This window comes from Budorcas taxicolor, chromosome 8 (genome assembly GCF_023091745.1).
Source record: "Budorcas taxicolor isolate Tak-1 chromosome 8, Takin1.1, whole genome shotgun sequence".
Lineage (NCBI taxonomy): Eukaryota > Metazoa > Chordata > Mammalia > Artiodactyla > Bovidae > Budorcas > Budorcas taxicolor.
Genome location: NC_068917.1, coordinates 86497899 through 86519875, shown reverse-complemented (window position 1 = coordinate 86519875; position 21977 = coordinate 86497899). Strand labels below are relative to the sequence as shown.

The following is a 21977-nucleotide window of genomic DNA, read 5'->3' as shown; positions in this document are numbered from 1 at the left end:
GCAGACAATGTAAGGAGCTGAAGGTGAGAAAACTATAAAAGAAGGAATTGGGGCCAGGGAAGGTTTTTAACCGGCAAGAAGATGTAATCTTTTCTGATCACAGCCAAATACGAGAGGCCTGAAGAGCTTGTCTGTACTTAAGGAAATGTCTTGTGATGCTTCTGAGTTTCTTAATGTAATTTGTGTATTGTGGGCCATGGTTACCCTGCCGTGACTTATCCATTTTCAGTTTACCTCCTATGCGTCTTCATAAAATGGAGCAAGTTTGTTATCTTTGAGTATCCTCAAAAATGTAAATGGGGATGGTGCCTAATTCATATATATATATTCCCCTCTATAGTAGAAGTGATACTGTCATTATTACCACATCATCATTGACAACCTTTATGACAGAGAAGATGAAATAATGGATAAATTTGACAGGAAGGTGGCAATTTTAAAAAGTATTGTGGCCCATTATAGAAATTGTATCTTGAATTGCACAAACAAACCAGTGGATAGAATAGGTCATGGTTAAAGAAAACAACAGAGATGGCTGCTTTGAGGTCTTCAGTTCACTTGTTTGTAGTGAATCTATTATGAAAAGATACGCTGCTGTAATAGCTTCATGATTGGTGATTTTATTAGCAGAGTTGATATTACTTATTAGACAGAAAGCAGAGTTACATGTTGTTGTTATTGTTGCTCAGTTGCTAAGTCATGTCTGATTGTTTGCAACCCATGAACTGCAGCATACCTGCTTTCCCTGTCCTTCACTGTCTCCCGAAATTTGACCAAAGTCATCTCCATTGAATCAATGATGCCATCCAATCATCTCATCCTCTGTTGCCGATTTCTCCTCCTGCCCTCAACCTTTCCCAGATTCAGGATCTTTTCCAATGAGTAGGCTCTTTATTAGGTGGCCAAAGTACTGGAGCTTCAGCATCAGTACATTCAGTGAATATTCAGTGTTGATTTCCTTTTGGATTGACTGGTTTGATCTCCATGCTGTCCAAAGGACTCTCAAGAGTCTTCTCCAGCACCACAATTCAAAAGCATCAATTCTTTGGCACTCAGCCTTCTTTATGGTCCAGCTCTCACATCCGTACGTGACTGCTAGAAAAACCATAGCTTTGAGTATACAGAACTTTGTCGGCCAAGTAATGTCTCTGCTTTTTAATATGCTCTCTTGGTTTGTCATTGCTTTTCTTCCAAAGAGCAAGTGTCTCTTAATTTTGTGGCTGCTGTCACCGTGCACAGTGATTTTGGAGCTCAAAAAAATAAAATCTGCCACTCTTTCCACTTTTTCCTCATCTGTTTGCCAGGAAGTGATGGGACTAGATGCCATGATCTTGGTTTTTTGAATGTTGAGTTTTAAACCAGCTTTTCACCCTCTTTCTCCATCATTAAGAGGTTCTTTACTTCCTCTTCTTCAGCCTTTACAGTGATGTCATCTGTGGTTGTTGATATTTCTCCTGGCTATCTTGATTACAGCTTGTGAGTCATCTGGCCCAGCATTTCACATGATGTACTCTGCATATAAGTTAAATAAGCAGTTTGACAATATATAGCCTTGACATATTCCTTTCCCAATTTGGAACCAATCCACTGTTCCATGTCCTGTTCTAACTGCTACCTTTTGACCTGCATATAGGTTTTTCAGGAGGCAGCTAAGATGGTCTGGTAGTCCCATCTATTTAAGATTTCTCACAGTTTGTTGTGATTAAACACAGTCAAAGGATTTAGCATAGTTAATGAAACATAAGTAGATGGTTTCCTGGAATTCCCTTGCTTTCTTTATGATCCAGCATACGTCAACAATTTGATCTCTTGCTTCCTCTGCCTTTTCTAAATCCAGGCTGTACATCTGAAATTTCTCGGTTCACATGCTGTGGAAGCCTGTCTTGCAGGATTTTGAGTATTACCTTGCTAGAAGAGTTGGACATGACTGAGCGACTTCACTTTTCACTTTCATGCACTGGAGAAGGAAATGGCAACCCACTCCAGTGTTCTCGCCTGGAGAATCCCAGGGATGGGAGCCAGTGGGCTGCCGTCTATGGGGTCACACAGAGTCAGACACGACTGAAGCGACTTAGCAGCAGCAGCAGCAGCAGCAGCATGTGAAATGAGCACAATTGTATAGTAGTTTGAACATTCTTTGGCATTGCCCTTCTTTGGTATTAGAATGAAAACCAACCTTTTCCAGTCTTGTGGCCACTCCTGAGTTTTCCAAATTTGCTGCCATATTAAGTGCAGCACTTTCACAGCATCATCTTTTAGGATTTGAAATAGCTCAACTGGAATTCCATCACCTCCACTAGCTTTGTTCATAATGATGCTTCCTAAGACCCACTTGACTTCACACTCCAGGATTTCTGGCTGTAGGTGAGTGATCATACCATCATGGTTATCCAGGTCATTAATATCTTTTTTCTATAGTTCTTCTATGTATTCTTGCCACTTCTTCTTAATCTCTTCTGTTTCAGTTAGGTCCTTACCATTTCTGTCCTTTATTGTACCCATCTTTGCATGAAATGTTCCCTTGATACTTAATTTTTTGGAGTTCTCTAGTCTTTCCCATTCTATTATTTTCCTCTGTTTCATGGTATTGTTCATTTTTAAAGGCTTTCTTATCTCCATGCTATTCTTTGGAATTCTGCATTCAGTTGGGTATATCTTTCCCTTTCTACTTTGCCTTTTGCTTCTCTTTTTCTCAGCTATTTGTAAGTCCTCCTCAGACAACCACTTGCCTTCTTGCATTTCTTTTCCTTGGGGATGGTTTTGGTTACCACCTCTTGTACAGTGTTACAAACCTTCATCCATAGTACATGAGGCACTCTGTCTACCAGATCTAGTCCCTTCAATCTGTTTGCCACTGCCACTGTATAATCATAAGGGATTTGATTAAGTCTGCCTGAATGGTCTTGTGGTTTTTCCTACTTTCTTCAATTTAAGTCTGAATTTGGCAATAAGGAGCTCATGATCTGAGCCACAGTTTACTTCAGGACTTGTTTTTGCTAATTGTAAAGAATTTCTCCATCCTTGGCAACAAAGAATATGATTAATCTGATTTCAGTGTTGACCATTTGTTAATATCCATGTGTAGAGTTGTCTCTTGTGTTGTTGGAAGAGGGTATTTGCTATGACCAGTGTGTTCTCTTGACAAAATTCTGTTAGCCTTTGCCCTCCTTCATTTTCTACTCTAAGGCCTAACTTGCCTGTTACTCCAGGTATCTCTTGACTTCCTACTTTCGCTTTCTGGCCCCCTGTGATGAAAAGGACCTCTTTTTTTGGTGTTTGTTCTAGAGGTTTTATAGGTCTTCATAGAAGCAGTCAACTTCAGCTTCTTTGACAGTAGTGGTAGGGCATAGACTTGGATTACTGTAATGTTGAATGATTTGCCTTAGAAGGGAACCAAGATCATTCTGTTGTTTTTGAGATTGCAGCCAAGTACTGCATTTTGGACTCTAATTGACCATGAGGGCTACTTCATTTCTTCCAAGGGATTCTTGCCCACAGTATAGATATAATGATCATCTGAATTAAATTCTCCCATTCCCATCCATTTTACTTCCCCAATTCCTAATATGTCAGTGTTTACTTTTGCCATCTACTGTTTTACCACGTCCAGTTTACCTTGACCTATGGACCAAACTTTCCAGATTCCTCTTTACAGCATCAGACTTTATTTTCACCATCAGACACATTCACATCTATGCATTGTTTCTGCTTTGGCACAGCCTCTTCATTCTTTGTAGAGCTATTTCTCTCTTCTACCCCATTAGTATATAGGACACCTACTGACCTGGGGGGCTTATCTTCTGGTGTTACATCTTTTTGCCTTTTCATACTGTCCATGGGGTTCTCAAGGCAAGAATACTGAAATGGTTTAAGTTGGTCTCAGGACATCTCCTGTGAGCAACACCCTTCAGAAAAAAAGTGAAAAGGGTTGCACATTTTCCTCCAGATGAGAAAGCAACTGTTTACAACAGAGGACTCAAATTATAAAGAGACTAATTTTATGTCTTTGGCTCAGTTTTGTGATTGAATGGTGCTGCATTATAGACTTCTAAGAATTTAAACACCATTTTGCTGAGTTTGAAAGAACTGTTTTTTCTATATTTGATTGTCATGGTGTACACTGTTCATTCCTACAGGTTTTGGTTCTTTTAGATGTCACCCCTGAGCAGTCAATGGTGGATGAAGGAATGGCTCGGGAAGTCATCAATCGTATCCAGAAACTTCGCAAAAAGGTCAGTTTGTGAGATTAAAGATAAGCTACTGTTTAGAGTTTTGTTTTGGTTTTTGTTTTGCTTGCTGGGAAAGAGAGGAGACACAGGTAATATAAACCAGTAATTTATTACTGATTGTCACTGATCTATGATCCATTCACATTATACTTCTTAGGCCTCTTTTCCCTCTCCTTGTTCGCTCCCAAGCTAATTGTGACTCTTGTTTCTCTGAGCGGAAGCTTCTGTTGACATGTGTTCCTTGTCTTCCTTTTTCAGTTCCTTAGGGCGTCCACAAAACCATCTTCTGGATAGATAGTCCTCCTGACTGGCATATATGGTTATCAGAGATGACAGCAAACACCTCTGAAGAAGAGTAGAGGTGCACTCAGTGTGGAAAGGTTCTTAGCTCAGGGGAGAGAGAGATTGTTGGATCTGGATGGAATGAGGTGGTTCTTCCTCATTCAAGAAGCTGAGAGCCAGAGCAAGTGCACGAACCCATTGCCTTTCCTTACTGGGTGAGAGAGCCAGAGAGCTTCCATCTCAGGGAGGGCCCCCCACACGTTGTCCTCATCTGGTCAGGTTTTTGAGACTGAGTTCAGGGTCTGAGGTGGCCACTCCAGCAGATAATGGTATGCTTATGAACTATGTCTCAAGTAAAAGCTTTGTGAATTCTTGCTTTTTTTTCAGAGAATTTGTCAGGATATCGTACCCTTCCATAATGATTCAGTGTGGGATCATCAGCTCTATTTAACAGTGTTTTATGTTTTAATTGACAAGTGTGCTTCCCTTTTAAATTTTCTTTATGTGCTTTCAGTGCAGTCTGGTTCCAACTGATGAAATAACAGTTTATTATAAAGCAACTTCTGAGGGAAAGTATCTGAATAATGTTATCGAAAGTCACACAGACTTCATATTTGCCACCATAAAGTCTCCTTTGAAACCATATCCAGTTCCTATATCAGATGAAATACTTATTCAAGAAAAATTGCAGGTAAGTTCTGAATTCTGTTGAACTAGTAAGTGATTTAGGGTTAAGTTTTTGTAGTCATATATTGATGTTCTCTCCCCTGGTAGCAATTAGTATAGTACTTAGTCTTGAAGTATTGCTCTGGAGAATAGTGAATAGGATTGGAAGGTGAGGTCTAAAAGAGAAGAAAGAAAATTAGAGCTGTTCTCTTGGAAAAGGTAACCAGGACATACAAAAGAATTGTTAGATGACTTTATGATGCTGTCTTATCTAAAACCTTAAAAATTAGTATTATGTAAATAGCAATTGACTTGAAAAGCAGTTTACTTTTATGGTAGTAAGTTATACATTCATTTCTTGATACATTTTATATATAACTGTGAAAATCTGACCAAGATATGAAAGATATTGGCCAGTAATTCAGAAATATGTCTGAAAGAAAAAAAATCTTTTCTATATCAGTTAGTCATTTATTCAGTCATATGTTCCTTGTATTGATCCTGTTTTGTATGGGACAAATGGAACAGACAAGCAGGCCCTGAATGTGACTGTCTTTTCAATGGGAAAGAACAAGATAAAAGTGGGGGAAAATGTAGCTCTTGGCTGTTTTAGTAGTTAGATTAAATATGCTCTCAGAATTGTGTAGGGCTCTTATTGCTGAATAGTTGCTATGTTAGTTGGTGACAGTGTGGTCAGATGCTATAGTTACCCAGTCACATTTTCTCATATGCTTAGTTAAAAGGGTCTGACCTGGAAATTACACTCACCAAAGGATCTTCCACGCCTGGCCCTGCTTGTGCATATGTCAATCTTAACATTTGTACAAATGGCAGTGAGCAAGGTAAGAGTAAATGAATTCCATAGTTTGTATCTTACTTTTAAGGCTATTATAATTGGTAAAATTGAGTAACTTTTTCTAATTGTCATGTAATGAATCCACAAAAGTAAATGATTGAACTTCCACTTCTAGGAAGATGAAATAGACATACTTTTCCCTGTTCTTCCTACAAAGTACAGCTAAACACCCTAGACATGATACATGAAAGCAAGCATAAGAAGACTTAATGGTGGAGGGAGGAAGGCAGATCAACTAAGGATCTTGGGATCAAGTAAGAAGATGGAGAATTCCCTGGTTTTTCTTTTTGCTTCATGCATCCCAGACTCGAAGCTGAAGAAGCTGGCAACCATGAAAGACCAACGGGCATGAATATAAACACCCCAACAAAATGTTCACAGGTGGCACTAGTGGTAAAGAACCCTGTGGTCAATGCAGGAAACATAAGAGATGCAGGTTCGATCCCTGAGTCAGAAAGATCCCCTAGAGGAGGGCGTGGCAACCCATTCCAGTTCTTGCCTAGAGAATCCCATGCACAGAAGAGCCTCTCTGGTACAGTCCATGAGGTCACAAAGAGTCAGACATGACTGAAACGACTAAGCACACACACACACACACACACACACACACACAGAAAATCGTGCTCTCTCTTCAGGGGCGACCAGGAGAGTGGCGACCTCGCAAGACAAGGAAACTTCTAGGCCATAACTGCTCTACTCCAACCAATTAAATAGAATACACTAGGCTCCAGGACCATGCACTCCTCATTGCAAAATTCAGACTTAAATTGAAGTAAGGAAAACCACTGAACCATTCAGGTATGACCTAAATTAAATCCCTTATGATTACACAGTGGAAGTGACAAATAGATTCAAGGGATTAGATCTGTTAGAGTGCCTGAAGAACTGTGGACAGAGGATCATAACATTGTACAGTAGGTGCTGATCAAAGCTATCCCTAAGAAAAAGAAATGCAAAGAGGCAAAATCCTTTTCTGAGGAGGCCTTACAAATAGCCTGAGAAGAGAAGAGAAGTGAAAGGCAAAGGAGAAAAGGAAAGATATACCCGACTGAATGCAGAAATCCAAAGAATAACAAGGATAAATAAGAAAGCCTTCTTAAGTGAACAGATAGCAATGGAATATTTCATGCAAAAGTGGACATGATAAAGGACAGAAACAGTATGGACCTAACAATGCAGAAGATATTAAGAAGAGATGGCAAGAATACACAGAAGAACTGTACAAAACATGTCTTAATGACCCAGATAACCACAGCAGTGTGATCACTTACCTAGAGCCAGACATCCTGGAGTGTGAAGTCAAGTGGGCCTTAGGAAACATTACTATAAACAAAGCTAGTGGAGATGATGGAATTCCAACTGAGCTGTTTCAAATCCAAAAAGATGATGCTGTTATAATGCTGCACTCAATAGGCCAGCAAAAGTGATTTAATTGACTAGTCTTTTCATTATGTGGTACCAGGCAGTTAGACATCCATATGCAAAAATTGTCCCAGACCTTATCCAGAGAGTAAATTAAAAGGGATTATAGACATAAGTATAATATTATGAAACATTTAGGAGAAAACAAAATTTTTAGGATTCAGGATTAGGCAAAGAGTTTTTAAGACTTAGTCTAATTCATAAAAAGAAACACTGGGAAGTCGAACTTCTTCAGAATTTTAAATCCTGCTTTGTGAAAGATCCTGTGAAAATGATAAAAAAAAAAAAGCTGCAGACTATTAGAAGATCTTTGCAAACCACATATACAACAAAGGATGTAGGTATGTAGAATATATAAAGAACTCTCAAAACTCAGCAGTTTTTTAAACTTTAATTAGAAAATGGGAAGACGTGAATAGACATTGACCAAAGAAAATATATAGATGATGTTCCCCTTGACTTTTCATTCAAATTTAACTTTTTTTTTTTTCAGTTTCACTTATATTTGTGGCTTTTTAGGTGGAGTATTACTTCTGGAAAATCCAAAAGGAGATAATAGGTTGGACCTTGTAAAACTGAAGAATGTTGTTACTAGCATTTTTGGTGTAAAAAATACAGAGCTGGCTGTCTTCCATGGTGAAACAGGTATGTGGGAAGTCACAGGTATTCACCTGTGTCCTTTGACATGAGGTGAATCAGTCAAGATCTTAATTTGGTAACAGTTATCGTACATAACCTTTGCCTTTTTCCTAACTCTGAGTCAGGGCTAGCCTGTACAGTAGTTCTGCCTGCCGTGTCTCTTTGTGCCTCCTTTGTGTGATATGGCTGATAGAACACTGAACTTAATAGGAAATGAAGATTCTAATCCTGCTGTCTTTCCTGTTAGCCATGTGATGTATTCTAGGCTTCAGAGACTTCCCTTTTGAGTTTTAACTTTATTAAACATAGTATCTGCATCTTAAGTCCAAATTCTCAAGAAGACAAGCCTACATAAATTTGTAAAGAATTATAAGTACATTTCCTCCTACCGTCATGGGTTTAACTGTGATACGCACCCCACCGTCTCTACCCCAAAAAAGATATGTTGAAGTCCTCTTATTTACCCTCAGTGCACTCAAATGTGACCTTTGAAAAATAGGTTCATTGCATATGTACTAGAATTAGTTAACATAATACTGAAGTAAAGGTGGGCACTACCCCAGTATGTGTCCTTGTAAGAAAAGGGCCATGTGAAGACAGAGAGAAGGCTGTGTGGTGACAGAGGCAGCAATTGGAATTGGGCAAACCTGCAAGCCAAGAAACACCGAAGATTGCTGGGAACCTCTAAAAGTTAGGGAGAGAAAAGAGAATTCCTTTACAGGCTTCAGAGGGAGCATGGCCTTATTGACAGATTTTGAATGTGTCACCTTCAGGAAACTGAGATGATACTTTTTTGTTGTTTTAAGCTGTCTTGCTTACCTCACCCTCCACCACTCCCCTCCTTGGTTTGTGATTTCTACAGCAGTCGTGGGAAACTAATACACTCAGTTAACAAATTTGAATGTTCATTTTGTGAAATGTCTAAATAGCTTAAAAGAAGAAATCCAAGTGGCCAATAAAGAAAACACTGCTGTACCTCAATAGTAGAAACCACAATGAGGTACTGTTACATGCAACTATAGATTGGCAAAAAGCGAGAATAATTTCATAATATCAGATGTTGTCAGGGATATTATGTAATAGGAACTGTCATTTACTGTTGGATTATAAATTGATGGAAGCAACATGAAAACCATTTGCTGTTGTATCGTTTAAGGGCTGAGTAAGGGACACAAACTTGATATGGGAAAAACTTGGAAAATTAAGGACTGAAAGATGTTTCATTGGAGGATCTGGGAAAAAAATCTCTGACCCAGATCCACCAAGGGAAGCTGGTAAATCAGTCAATGGACAGGTTGGATCTCTGTCTCAAGTCGTTGTAGAATAAGAAAGAAAAAGACTGGAACACATCTGTCCAGCCGCATGTAACACTGACAGTCAGTGGACTTGCAGAAGAGCTTTGCCAGAGAGTTGCTCTTGTACCTGGCTCAAAAGTTGGGAGGTTACAGGAAAGGTTAGTGTGGGCTGCTTGCTGTCCCCTCTGACCCAGCAAGTGGCAGCCTGTGAAAGCCGAGGAGTGCCTGGGCCCCACATTGACCTTTAGGAACATAGTAACTATAACTAATCTTCTACCTTAAGCCGTGTTTAGCATGGCTGTGCTCAGTTGTGTCCAGTTCCTTGTGTCCAATTCCCCTTTCCTTCTCCAGGGATCTTCCCAACCCAGGGATTGAACCCACATCTCTTGCGTCTCCTGCATTGGCAGGCGGGTTCTTTACCATTGAAACAATATATAATTGTATATAAATGAAATTATACTGTGTCTGTTCTGTGTATCTTGCTATAGTTGACTATATTCATTAGTCAGTTTACCTTCTAACCATAATCTTTTTGACATAAGGTTTCTTTTCATGGTAAGTTTATATAGGAAGAAATTTTAAAAGGAACCTATACTATAGGGCACAGTGATAAATCCACCTACCAATGCAGGAGACAAAAGAATCTCGGGTTTAATCCCTGGATTGGAAAGATCCTCTGGAGTAGGAAATGGCAGCCACTCCCGTATTCTTGCCTGGAAAAGTCCATGGACAGAGGAGCCTGGCGGGCTACACTCCATGGGGTCACAAAGAGACCCAACTGAGCGACTGAGCCCATGCATAGTATGGAGGAAAAATACTAAAGGGGGAAATTAATTTGCTTTATTTATAAGTTATGAATATTATGCTATTTTGCAACATTAAGATTTCCTACTATGTGCATGTCGTTAATGTCTAATTTTATAGAAAAGGCAGTGTTCTTTAATAAACATAAATTAAGTAGAAAGCATCACTGTAAAGGTTCATAATAGTTTAATAAGTAAGAAAAAGTGAATGACTTCAGCTCTGAACTCCCTAAAAGTTTTTTTTTGTTACTTTTGCTGTTATTTTTAGAATTAAAAAACCAAACCAACTTACTGAGTCTTAGTGGAAAAACACTGTGTGTGACTGCAGGATCAGCACTGTCTGTGACTGACAGTCCTAGTACTCTTCTCTGTCAGTATATCAACCTACAGCTCTTGAATGCAGATCCACAAGGTGCGTACCTCCTCCAGTTGTGAACACTCACCGGGCAGGTAATGGAATGCTAGGTGTTAAGCTTCGTTTAATGTTCAGTCTTTCTGATTTATATGGATTTTTCAAGTCAGTTTCAACTTAGTAATTTAAAATGTAGACTCCCACATTTCTTTGGGGGACACTCATGGCTTGTTTCTTTGGTGTGTTTATGTAGAACACCCATCCATCTAACATGGTTAGGAAATAAGATAAATTGGTTAGGTAAAAATTACAGCTAAATGAAGCTGAATTGTTTAAATGCAAAACCATTGTAATTTTTAATTTTTCCCCCTTTTCTCTTGAAATATGTTCTGAGAACTGTTGTAAGTATCCACATATAATCAGCAGACGAGATTGGTACTTGTTTTTCCTTGATATTCTAAGATCCTCATTGTGCACATTTATTACTGTCTTTGCATGCTTCATTTGACTGTTTACTGAATATCTCTTCCCTAAACTCCTGGGCCCTTATACTAATTGTTTTTTCTTCCCTTTCTCCTTTCCCCCAGTGGAATATTTAAGATTGTTTCTATTTCTACAATTAATTCCACTCTTGTACCCACTTCTGGCTTTTAAGCCTGTTGCTCTGCCCAGTAGAGCTATCTGGTCACCACCTCCAGTAGGGATCCACCAGCAAGAGGGTGAACTCTCAGGATTTAAATCTTTTTTTATTTTTCTGTAGAGTGTTTAATGGGAACAGTAGGCACTCTTCTGCTTGAAAATCCACTTGGACAGAATGGGCTCACCCACCAAGGTCTTCTGTATGAAGCGGCCAAGATGTTTGGCCTCCGGAGCAGGAAGCTAAAGCTGTTTCTGAATGAGACTCAAACAGAAGGTGAGGAGATTTTAGAACATGCTAATCTTTTTCATTTTTGTTTTTATTTTCTTGAAAATAGATTTTGATCCCATCAATCATTTGTAGATTATATGTGTAAGAGATAATGCTATTGTTTTCTTTTACTTTTTTGCTGTCTCCAGAAATCTGCCATATTGTGAATGTTAGTAATAATTTAAAGGATGATTACTTTTTGCTTTGGAAATAATCTAAAAATATATAATGGTATATTATTAAAAATATATGCTCCTAGGTAAGTTAGCTTGTTTGCTAATCCCAAAATTGTCCTCTTCCCTGAGAATTGAAATGATCACTGTATCTTAAAATAACAGCTTGAAGGAAACATAACTGACTTTATGTGCTTCCTCCTTTACAACTTATAAAGCATGCCTTTTCTCAGTGAGCTGCATAAAAATGTGAAGAGTTAGGCCATTAGTTGACATTCTCCATTCCATAATTGAGAAGACAGAGAGTCAGGACAAGACACAGGCTAGTGTCTCTAAAGATAGGTTTTCTCTTACTCCCACTTAGATCATCTGCTTCTGTGATTTCAGCTTCTGTGGCTGTTCCGGCAATTTCTCTGTTGACTTTTTAGCCCTCCCGTTGTGTTCTGTTCTATAATCCCATTTCACATGGGTGTTCATTTTAATGCTGATGCTACTGGAATCATTTCCTTAAGTAGCTTCCCTTAATGGGATCTGTTTTTTTCTGATTAATAGCCATCCTTCTTGTCATCCCAAAAACCTTTTGTCATTTTATCCTTTTATTTTTACAGCCTTATAGCATGGGATTTATTGGAGTTTCTAAATCAAGATTTGTGTCTCCAGCTCTGGTGGAAAGTTACTAGACATTGTCTTTCCCCAAATAGTCATATCTTTGATTCTTCTGAAGTTTGAATATGCTGTTCTTGAGTATAAGTTTTTCGGTATAATGCATTCTTCATTTCTGTTACAGTGTTTTGATTTCTAACATTTCCTTTTAATTCTTTCTTAGAATTTCCATCTTTGTGCTTACATAACCATCTGTTCTTCAACGTTGTCCACCCTTTCTGTTAGCATCTTTAACATTAATCCTAGTTATTTGCAATTCCCAATCTGATATTTTCAAAATCTCTGCCACATCTGAGTCTAGTGGTGATGGCTTGCTTCATCTCTTCCTACTGTGTTCCCTTTTAGAATAACGTGATATTGGTTGAGGTGTTTTGGGGAGAGGGAGCTGAGGTAAGGTAGGCCTTCATTGTAAAGTTTTATGTTTATCTTCTAGGAATTAGGCTATAATTGTTTATTGTTGCTGTAGGCTCCAGAGGCTCCAATTTCCTTTTGTTGTTTTATGGTTTCCCTAGAGATTCCTTTTTAAATATGGTCAGAGCTTTGCACATCCTTTCAGCTGTAATACGCTATTATACAGGAACCCTTATGATGTTATAGTAGAGTATGTGGGGAGGAGAAGTGTTCTATAATTTTAAAGTTAGTTTTCAGTCTTTAGTGAGCCTATGCCTCTGAGCTGTGACCTTCACAGGTGTTTACTCAGCTTTTTAGTTTTTCCTCTTTAGGTGAGAAAGGAAGGCTGAAGGGGCCTAGAGATGGGTATTTCTCTTTCTCCAGGTCAGTTAGGCTCTGGTTAAAAAGAAAAATAATAGTTACTGATAAGGAAGAAGCTCTCACATTTTACTGGGAAATTTTTTCTCAGAGCCTTGTACCTTTTTTATCTTCATTTCCTCCATTGTTGTCACCTTTTGTGTTTAGTTTATTTTTTGTATTGTACTATTTTCTCACTTCCTTTTGTGTTTTTTTTCTGTTAAGATGCTAGTGTTTACCATGGGGGTTACAACTAACATCTTAAATTTGTAACAATCTAGTTTGAATTGATGCCAGTTTGACTTTTATAACATACAAAAACTCCGCTTCTATACAGCTCTGTCCCCATTTGTATTCTTGTCAGGAATTATATCTTTGTAATTATGTGTCCCCAAACAGAAATTCTTAATTGTGTTTTATGTATTTACTTTTAAATCATGTAGGAAACAAAAAGGGGGGTTGAAAATTAAAAGCAGCAGCAATATGACTTTGATTCACTGTCCAGCACCCTTTCATTTCAACCTGAACGATCCATGTAGCGTTTCTCTGTGGTCAGAGCTGGTAGTAATGATCTCCTCCCTCAATTTTTGTTTACTTGGAAGTGTCTTAATTGTTCCTTAATTTTTGAAGAAAAAATTAAGAAGAAGAAAAACTCTGTTTTATTAAATGGAGAATTCTTTGTTGATAGTTTTTTCTTTTAGCACTTAAAATATGTTACTCCTTTGCCTTGTTGTTCCCATGGTTTCAGATTAGAAATTAATCTTTTAATCTTATTGAAGATCCCCGGGACTTCCCTGGTGGCTCAGACGGTAAAAGCGTCTGCCTAAAATGTGGGAGACCCGGGTTCGATCCCTGGGTCAGGAAGATCCCCTGGAGAAGGAAATGGCAGCCCACTCCAGTACTCTAGCCTGGAAAATCCCATGGACGGAGGAGCCTGGTGGGCTGCAGTCCATGGGGTCACAAAGAGTCGGACACGACTGAGTGACTCCACTGGTATTTTGCCTCTCTTTTGCTGCTTTCATGATTTGGTTTTTATTTTTTCAGATATTCTCTATATTCTTTTCTTCCTGAAACTCCCATAATGTGTATGTTGGTCACTTGGCCTGTGTCTCACAGGCTTCTTAGGTTCTGTCCACTTTTCTTCATTCTCTTTTCTTCTTCAGACTGGATGATTTCACATGTCCTAGCTTCAAGTTCACTGATTCTTCTGTCTGCTAAACTATGTTGTTAAACTTCTCTAGTGACTTTTTTTAAAAGAATTTTTTGATGTAAATCATTTAAAAATCTTTATTGGAATTGTTACAGTATGTCTTATGTTTTCTGGGGTTTTTGGCCATGAGGCATGTGGGATCTTATCTCCTTGACCAGGGATTGAACCCTCACCCACTGCATCAGAAGGGACCAGGGGCCTGCTAGGGAAGTCCCTTAAGTGACTTTTAATTTCAGTTATTGTACTTTTCATTTCCACTATTTCTGTTTAATTCCTTTTTATAATTTCTCTATTGATATTCCCATTTTGTTGATAGTTTTCATGGCTTTTTAGTTCTTTGTCTGTGGTTCCCATTGGCCTTTCCATTAGTGTGTTGTTTTCCATTTAAGACAGTTGATTAAGACAGTCTGTCTATTAAGTTCAGGTATCTGCATTTTCTCAGGGACAGATTCTGTTAATTATGTTTTCCTGTGAATGGGCTGTACTTTCCTATATTTTGTATGCCTTGTAATTTTTTGGTTGTTGAGAACTGGATATTTGAATGTGGTGACTCTGGAAATCAGGTTCTCCTCCCCAGGGTTTGCTGTTTTTGATGGTTGAAGGCTATAGCCGTCTATTTATGACTTTTCCAAACTATTTAAAAAAATAGTTCCTTTATTAATATCTTGACAAGAGTTTTTTTGACCTCCAGGAACTAAAAGTTTAAAAACGAAATACCCACTTCTCCTAGTCTTTGAAGATTGGCTCTTTTCTGGGCCATTCCTTCAACTCTGCCAGGCCCTGCCTTAGGCTTCTCTTTCTTTTTGCATTGAGTCCTGAAAGTCAGCCACCTTTGGCCACAAAAGCCTTTTATCTTTATCAGAATCGAATGCCTAGGGTCTTCTCAGGTCTATGTATGCATACTGCTCTGGGCATGTGTGTGGCTTTCTAAATTATCCAGTATACAAGGACACTTTTTTTGTTTGTTTTTAATTTAGCTGTGTTGGGTTTTAATGTCAGCACACGGACATTCTAGTTGGGGCACACAGGCTCAGTAGTTGCCCTGCATGGGCTCTTTCATTGTGGCCTGTGGGCTCCGATGCTCACAGGCTCAGTAGTTGTGGCTTTCTTTTTCCTCTCTTTCTCTTTGTCTCTCTCCTTCTTTCTCTCCCCATTTTCTTTGAGCTTTTATGTATTCAGTGTGTTTTGATTTATAACATCTGTGTTATACTTTTGGATGCTCAAATTTTTTATCTTTAGTCGTATTGTCTCCTGTATCTTTTGACCTGAGCCTTCAGTCTTTGATAACTTTTGCGCTTTCTGACATTGTAAGTGTCCTTGGTTTATCATGTACTCTTTCTTCCCTAGGCTTGGAACTGATTGTTCTTCCTATTGTAAGGTGTTAGTATTTAGAAACCACAACTCTGAGCTACTTGCTTAGAATTGAGTCTAGGCCTTTTCTGTAGACATAGAAAATACTGTTTGACAATATTGTCCAGTCAGACATATATGGCCCTTCATTTATGGACATTGAGTGTATTCAGTGCAGTGCTAGCCCAATATTTTCAATAAAGGAATCCATGCATTAAAAAAAAGAAAATACTATTTGATGAGGGTGTAGGTACATCTTAGTCAGTACTCAGATTAGTTAAGATTAGTTAAGTTAAGGGCACAGTCCTCTAGAAATCTGCCTAAAACTTCTAACCCCAAGTATTAGGAGTTAGGCAGACAAAAGATTTCAGACGAGACTCTGACTGGTCACTCTGGCACCAACTGCACATTTCAGAGAGTTTCCAAGAATCACCCTCAGGTTTGATAATTACAAGCAGGATTCACAGAACTTATGGAAGCTGCTGTAGTCACGACTACATTTATTATAGGGAAAGGAAAAAAAAAAACTAGAATCAGGCAAAGGGAAGAGATGCACAGGGCCAAATCTGGAAGGGAGTCCAAGTATGTAACTTCAGATCATCTCTCCCAAAGGAGTCATGGACAGTGTTACCTCCTCCTAGCCCCAGAGCATGACAGTAGTATGTACAGTGTATTACCAACCAGAGAAGCTCACCTGAGCCTTGGTGTCCAGAGTTTATATTAAGACTTCATTACATAGGTATAATTGCTCATATGATTGTTTTTTCTGGTGTGGCCAGCTCCACTCTGAGTCATCTTATTGTCATCTCATTAGCATAAACTACCAGGTGTGTTCACAATATATAACAAAAGATACTCCTGTCATTCAGGAAAAAGTAACCCCCCAGTAGCGGAGACAGAGTTTAGGTTTCCCTTAAGGTAAGGCCGAATATCTTGCTATCCAGGCAGTTAACTTTTTTTTTTAATGTTCATCCAAAATAGATAGAAAAATTATTTCCTTAAAACTTCTTCTTTCCATTCTAGAAATTACAGAAGAAATCCCTATGAAGACTTTGAACACGAAGACTGTGTATGTTTCTGTGTTACCAACTACAGCAGACTTCTAAATTTCAGTTATCTGTGGTTCAGTCAACGTTTCCCTGGCGTATACCTGTTCTTCCCCCTCCACTGAAACAGACACATGGGCACAGACATATTGAAGATGTTTCGTTCAGATGCATGTATAATATACTGGTTTTTACCTAAAATCAAAATGGAATTGATCAGGTGACTTGAGACTTCACAGTAGTATTCACACTTAACCTTAATCACCTATGCAGTTATGTTGAGGGAAAATTGGTGTTACCTCAGCTCTAAAAAGTAGGCTACTATACTTGAAATTTTAAGTATAGAATATAGAAGTAGTTTAAATGGTATAGTGTGTGTGTCCATACACACACACACTCATATATTTATATATAGTTCTGTGGCCTTTAAAACTTGTTTGAAATCTCTTAAAGGAATGGACAGTGTTATATATTTTTTGCTACCTGGATTTTCCTGGGTAATTTAATGGAATATTTTAAGTTTCAGTAAATCAGAACAATAAACTTTCTCTCAGATAATAAATGTTAGAAGTAATTCATTCTTCCATCTTTAAAGAACTCAAAACTTAATAGTCACTTCCATATTAAGACACTAGACTAAATATCTTTGTTTCTTTTCACTGAAAGAAATTTATTTCTAAAACTCTTCAGATTACTTTTGAAATACATTTGGCACCAAATTATTTCCAGAGCTATGACCATGTTAACGTCAGCAAATTAAAGAGGCTGATTTGAAGCAATTGTCCTAATAGTTAAATTATGGTAGTAAACTAAATATCTTAATTTCACTTCTTCCCAAAAATGGCTGTGTCAGAGAAGTAGATGTGAAGACAAAATTAGATATGCAAGAATCTACTGGGGGAAGGGTATCTTTCTCATACACAAAAGATAAAGGGGAGGGTTTAAGACAAAGGCAGAGCCTTCAAAAAGGAGTCCAGAGTTAGGCAGAAATGACCTGACTTTGGACCATGTCTTACTTAGTCAGTGGCTGAAGGGGACTGTGGCCTCAGCACAAATGTATCCATTGATCTGAAAATCCAGTAGCTAAATAAGCCAGCTATACTCCCTACATCAGATTCTCCTGAAAGGAACTCTGAATCATGTGGCTCTAGCCACTAGAATAAATGCATTCAAATCCAAACCCACAGAGGTGGAGGAAACCATACAAGGTAACAAGTGTTGGCAAGGATCAGAGAAACTAGCACCCTTGTGCACTGCTGGTGGGAATGTAAAATGTTGCAGTCACTATGGAAAAGAGTATAGAGGTTCCTCGAAAATTAAAAGTAGAACAGGTATGATTTCTATGATATAGCAATCCACTTCTGGGTATATATCCAAAAGAATTAAAAGCAGGGTCTTGAAGAAATATTTGCATACCCAGGTTCATTGCAACATATTCACAGTAGCCAAGAGGTGGAGCAACTCAGATGTCCACTAAGGGATGAATGAAGCAAGAAAATGTAATGTATACATACAATTGAACATTATGCAGTCTTGAAAAAGAAGGATGAACCTTGAGGACGTTAAGCAAAGTGAAATAAGCCAGTCAGAAAAAGATAAATGCTGTGTGATTCCACTTGTATGAGATATCTAGAGTAGTCAAATTCATTGAAATGCAACACAGTGATGGTTACCAGGTACTACAGAGAGGGAGAAATGGGAATAGTTTTGCAAGTTTTGAAAAGTTCTAGAGGTCTTTTGCACAATGTGAATATAATTAACATACTAAGCTTGATCCTTAAAAATAGCTAAGTTGTTTATTGAATGTCAGAGTGTCAGAAGCCAACCTGAAAGAGCCTCCAGTGGCCAAAGCTGGAACAGTTTGAACAAAAATGTTATTTAGGATTGAATTGAAATCCAAAGTATAAAATAAACATCAATGAGTACATGCCGATATAAATGATTGAGTAAATAAATAAATGAGAGAGGTGAGACAGATCTTGGTAAAATTCCACATAATTTATATAGATGTTCCCTCTCAAGGTGGTACACCTTAACTCCCCATACCCTGAGAGTGGGCTGTACTTCATGATTTACATCAAAAAAGTATAAAGTATGGAAAGGGGACAAAAAGCAACTTCGCAGTTAGAAAACTGGCACAGACAGCCTCAGACAGTCAGCATCATCAGTTTGATGGCATATACTCCTAATAGGACTTGATGAGACTGTTACTTTACTTCTGTTGTCTTCCCAAGCACTTAGAGCCCCAGACTAACCATGAGAAAAACATAAACTGAGAGACATTCTGACAGTACCTGGCTCTTCAAAACTGTCAAGGTCATCAAAAACAAGGAATATCTGATATATTCACAGATCAAAGGGGACAAAGCAGACAAAAGCTAAATATGATGTGACATCCTGGATTCCAGGAACAAAAAAATCTGAAGGGGAAGACTCATGCAATCCAAATAAACTATGGAGTTTAGTTAACAGTATTGTATCATTGTTGGTTCAATAACTGTGAAAATGTACCATGATAAATGTAAGATGTAAGTTAACAGTAGGGTAAACTGGATGTAGAGTGTATGGAAACTCTGTTAAGACGTGGAAGAAAATGAAATTTAAAATTATTTGTGATAGCATCAAGCACTGTGAAATACTTCAAGGACAAATTTGACCAAAGATGTGTAGTACCTGTATCCTGAAAATTATATTGCTTAGAGATAATAAAGCCTGTATGATTGAAAGAGATATGTCATGTTCATATTAGTCAGGTAGCGCTGCCATAACAAAATACCACAAACCAGTGACTTAAACAGCAGAAGTTTATTTTCTCACCATACTGGAGTTTAGAAGTCCAATATCACCAAGGCTGCAGGTTTAGTCTGTCCCGAGAGCTCTTACGTTTTCACTGCATCCTCACATGGCCTCTTTGTGTGTGTGAACTCCCGGTGTCTCTTGTTAGGACACTAGTCCTATGGGATTTAGGGACCCACCCCCATGACCTCAGCTTCCTAATTGTTGCTAGTGGTAAAGAACCAGACTGCCAATTCAGGAGACAAAAGTAAGAGATGAAGTTCTACCCCTGCGTCAGAGAGATCCGCTGGAGTAGGAAATGACAACCTACTCCGTATTCTTGCCTGGAGAATTCCATACACAGAGGAGCCTGGCGGGCTACAATCCATAGGGTTGCAAAGAGTCGGACACAACTGAAACTACTTGGCACCTGTGACCTTAATTAACTTTATAATATAAATGCAATCACATGGGCATTAGAACGTCAACATTTGAATTTCAAGAAAACAACTCAGTTTATAATTTTCATAGATCTGAAGATAATATTAAGCTGACAATTATCCCAAGTTAGTGTAAAGATTCAATGTAATACTGATCAAAATCCCAGCAGAATTTTTTTATAACCTTAACTAGCTGGTTTTAAATTTTATATGGAAATGCAGAGGATTTAAGACGTAAGTTTTCAAAGAGAAGTACAAACTTGGAGGATTTAAATAATTATAGGATTTATGAAACTATATAATTAAGACTGGAATTGGCAGAAAGATAAGAAATAGAGCATTAGGGCAGAATAGAGAATCCAGAAGTAGATCTATATATTTTTTTTTTCAAGATCTATATATTTTCAATTAATTTTTTTAAAATGATGGCAAGGACATCAATGGGAAAGGGATAATGTTTTCTCCAAAATGGTGCTGTAACAAGTGGATTGTAATAGAGACACATACACAGAACCTTGTTCTACACCTCTCCGTTTACAAAAGGACTCATAAGTCAAAATGTATAAATACAACAAATAGAAAATAGGCAAAATATATTTTACCACAATGTGTAACAGAAGTAAAAGCTAAAATTATAAACCTAGAAGAAAACCTTAGTGACTTTGTATGGTAAGTAAAATGATCCCCCAAAGATGTCCTCGCCTTAATCTCGAACCTGTAAGTATATTAAATACCCAGGGTCACGTCTTTGCAGGTGTGATTAAGGTTGTAGACTTTAGAGAGATTATCCTGGTTTATCTGAGTGGGCCCAGTCTAATCACAGCTTTTAAAAACATAGAACTTTCTGGAGGCAAGAGAAATTGACAGAAGGGGAGGTAATAAATTCCAAACATGACAAGTGAAGAAAGAAAAACAAATATATATTTAAGCATATTGGGGGCTTCCCTGGTGGGTCAGACGGTAAAGAATCTGGTATGCAGGAGACCCAGGTTTGATTGCTGGGTTGGGAAGATCCCCTGAAGAAAGGAATGGCTACCCACTCCAGTATTCTTGCCTGGGAATTCCATGGACAGAGGAGCTTGGCGAGCTACAGTCTATGGAGTCACAAAGAGTCAGACCCAACTGAGCAACAAACAAGGCATATGTATGCAATCTATAAAAATGGTACTGATGAACCTATTTCCAGGGCAGGAATAGAGACACAGACGTAAAGAACTGACTTGTGGACATAGCAGGGGAAGATGGGACAAATTGAGAGAGTAGCATTGAAATATATACATTACCATGTTTAAAATAGCTAGCTAGTGGGAAGCTGCTGTATTACAGGGAGCTCGGCCTGATGCTGAGCTGGGATGGGGGTGGGTGGGAGGGAAGCTCAAAAAGGAGGGAATATATGTATGCTTATGGCTGATTCATGCTGTACAGTGCAATTATCCTCCAATTAAAAAATCCAAATATGAGAATTTGCTATGCTGTTGCTGGCTCAATGATGTCGGGTCCATGTGCAAGAACTGGAGAAGGGCCTCTAGAGCTAAGGTCAGCCCCAGATGATAGCAAGGAATAGAGACCTCAGCCCTGCAGCAGAAAGGAACTAGAATCTGCCAGTAGCCTGACCAACCTTAGAAATAGATTCTTCCCAGAAGGCCCTGAAAAGAGCCTCGACCGTCAACACCTTCACTTTGGCTTTGTGAGGCTCAAGGCAAGTCATCAAAGTCCACCAGACTTCTGACCTACCGACTTACATGAAACAATAAGTTTGTGTTGTTTTGACCTAAGTTTGTGATAATTTATTAGAGCAAGGCAAAAGTTTTCTTAAATAGGTTACAAAAAGCACAAACTTTGGAAAATATGAGTAAGTAGGACTTAGAAAACTAAAGACTTCACTTCTCCAAAAGATATTTTATAGATAATAAAAAGCAAACCACAGACTGAGAGAATATTTGCAAAATATATCTGAAAATGACGAACCTGGAATACATAAGGATCTCTTAAACAATGATAAGACAAACTGCCCAGTTTTTTTAAAAATTTGGCTAAAGATGAATAGGCATTTCACTGTAGAAGGGATACAAATGGCAAATAACCACATGAATATTGTTCAGCATCATTAGTCATCAGATAA

The 21977-nt window shown here is 38.3% G+C and overlaps 1 protein-coding gene across 1 annotated transcript in view; it reads left to right on the top strand.

Moving 5' to 3' along the window:
• The window catches only part of IARS1 (isoleucyl-tRNA synthetase 1), a 79000-nt gene extending 61833 nt beyond the window's left edge, over window positions 1-17167 (top strand). The window contains exons 28-34 of the mRNA XM_052645378.1: window positions 4137-4232; window positions 5026-5202; window positions 5914-6019; window positions 7975-8100; window positions 10461-10604; window positions 11305-11457; window positions 16618-17167. Coding sequence (XP_052501338.1) covers window positions 4137-4232; window positions 5026-5202; window positions 5914-6019; window positions 7975-8100; window positions 10461-10604; window positions 11305-11457; window positions 16618-16700 — 885 coding nt within the window. The 3' untranslated portion in view covers window positions 16701-17167. The remainder of the gene's footprint in view (window positions 1-4136; window positions 4233-5025; window positions 5203-5913; window positions 6020-7974; window positions 8101-10460; window positions 10605-11304; window positions 11458-16617) is intronic.
• Window positions 17168-21977: the final 4810 nt, after the last annotated feature.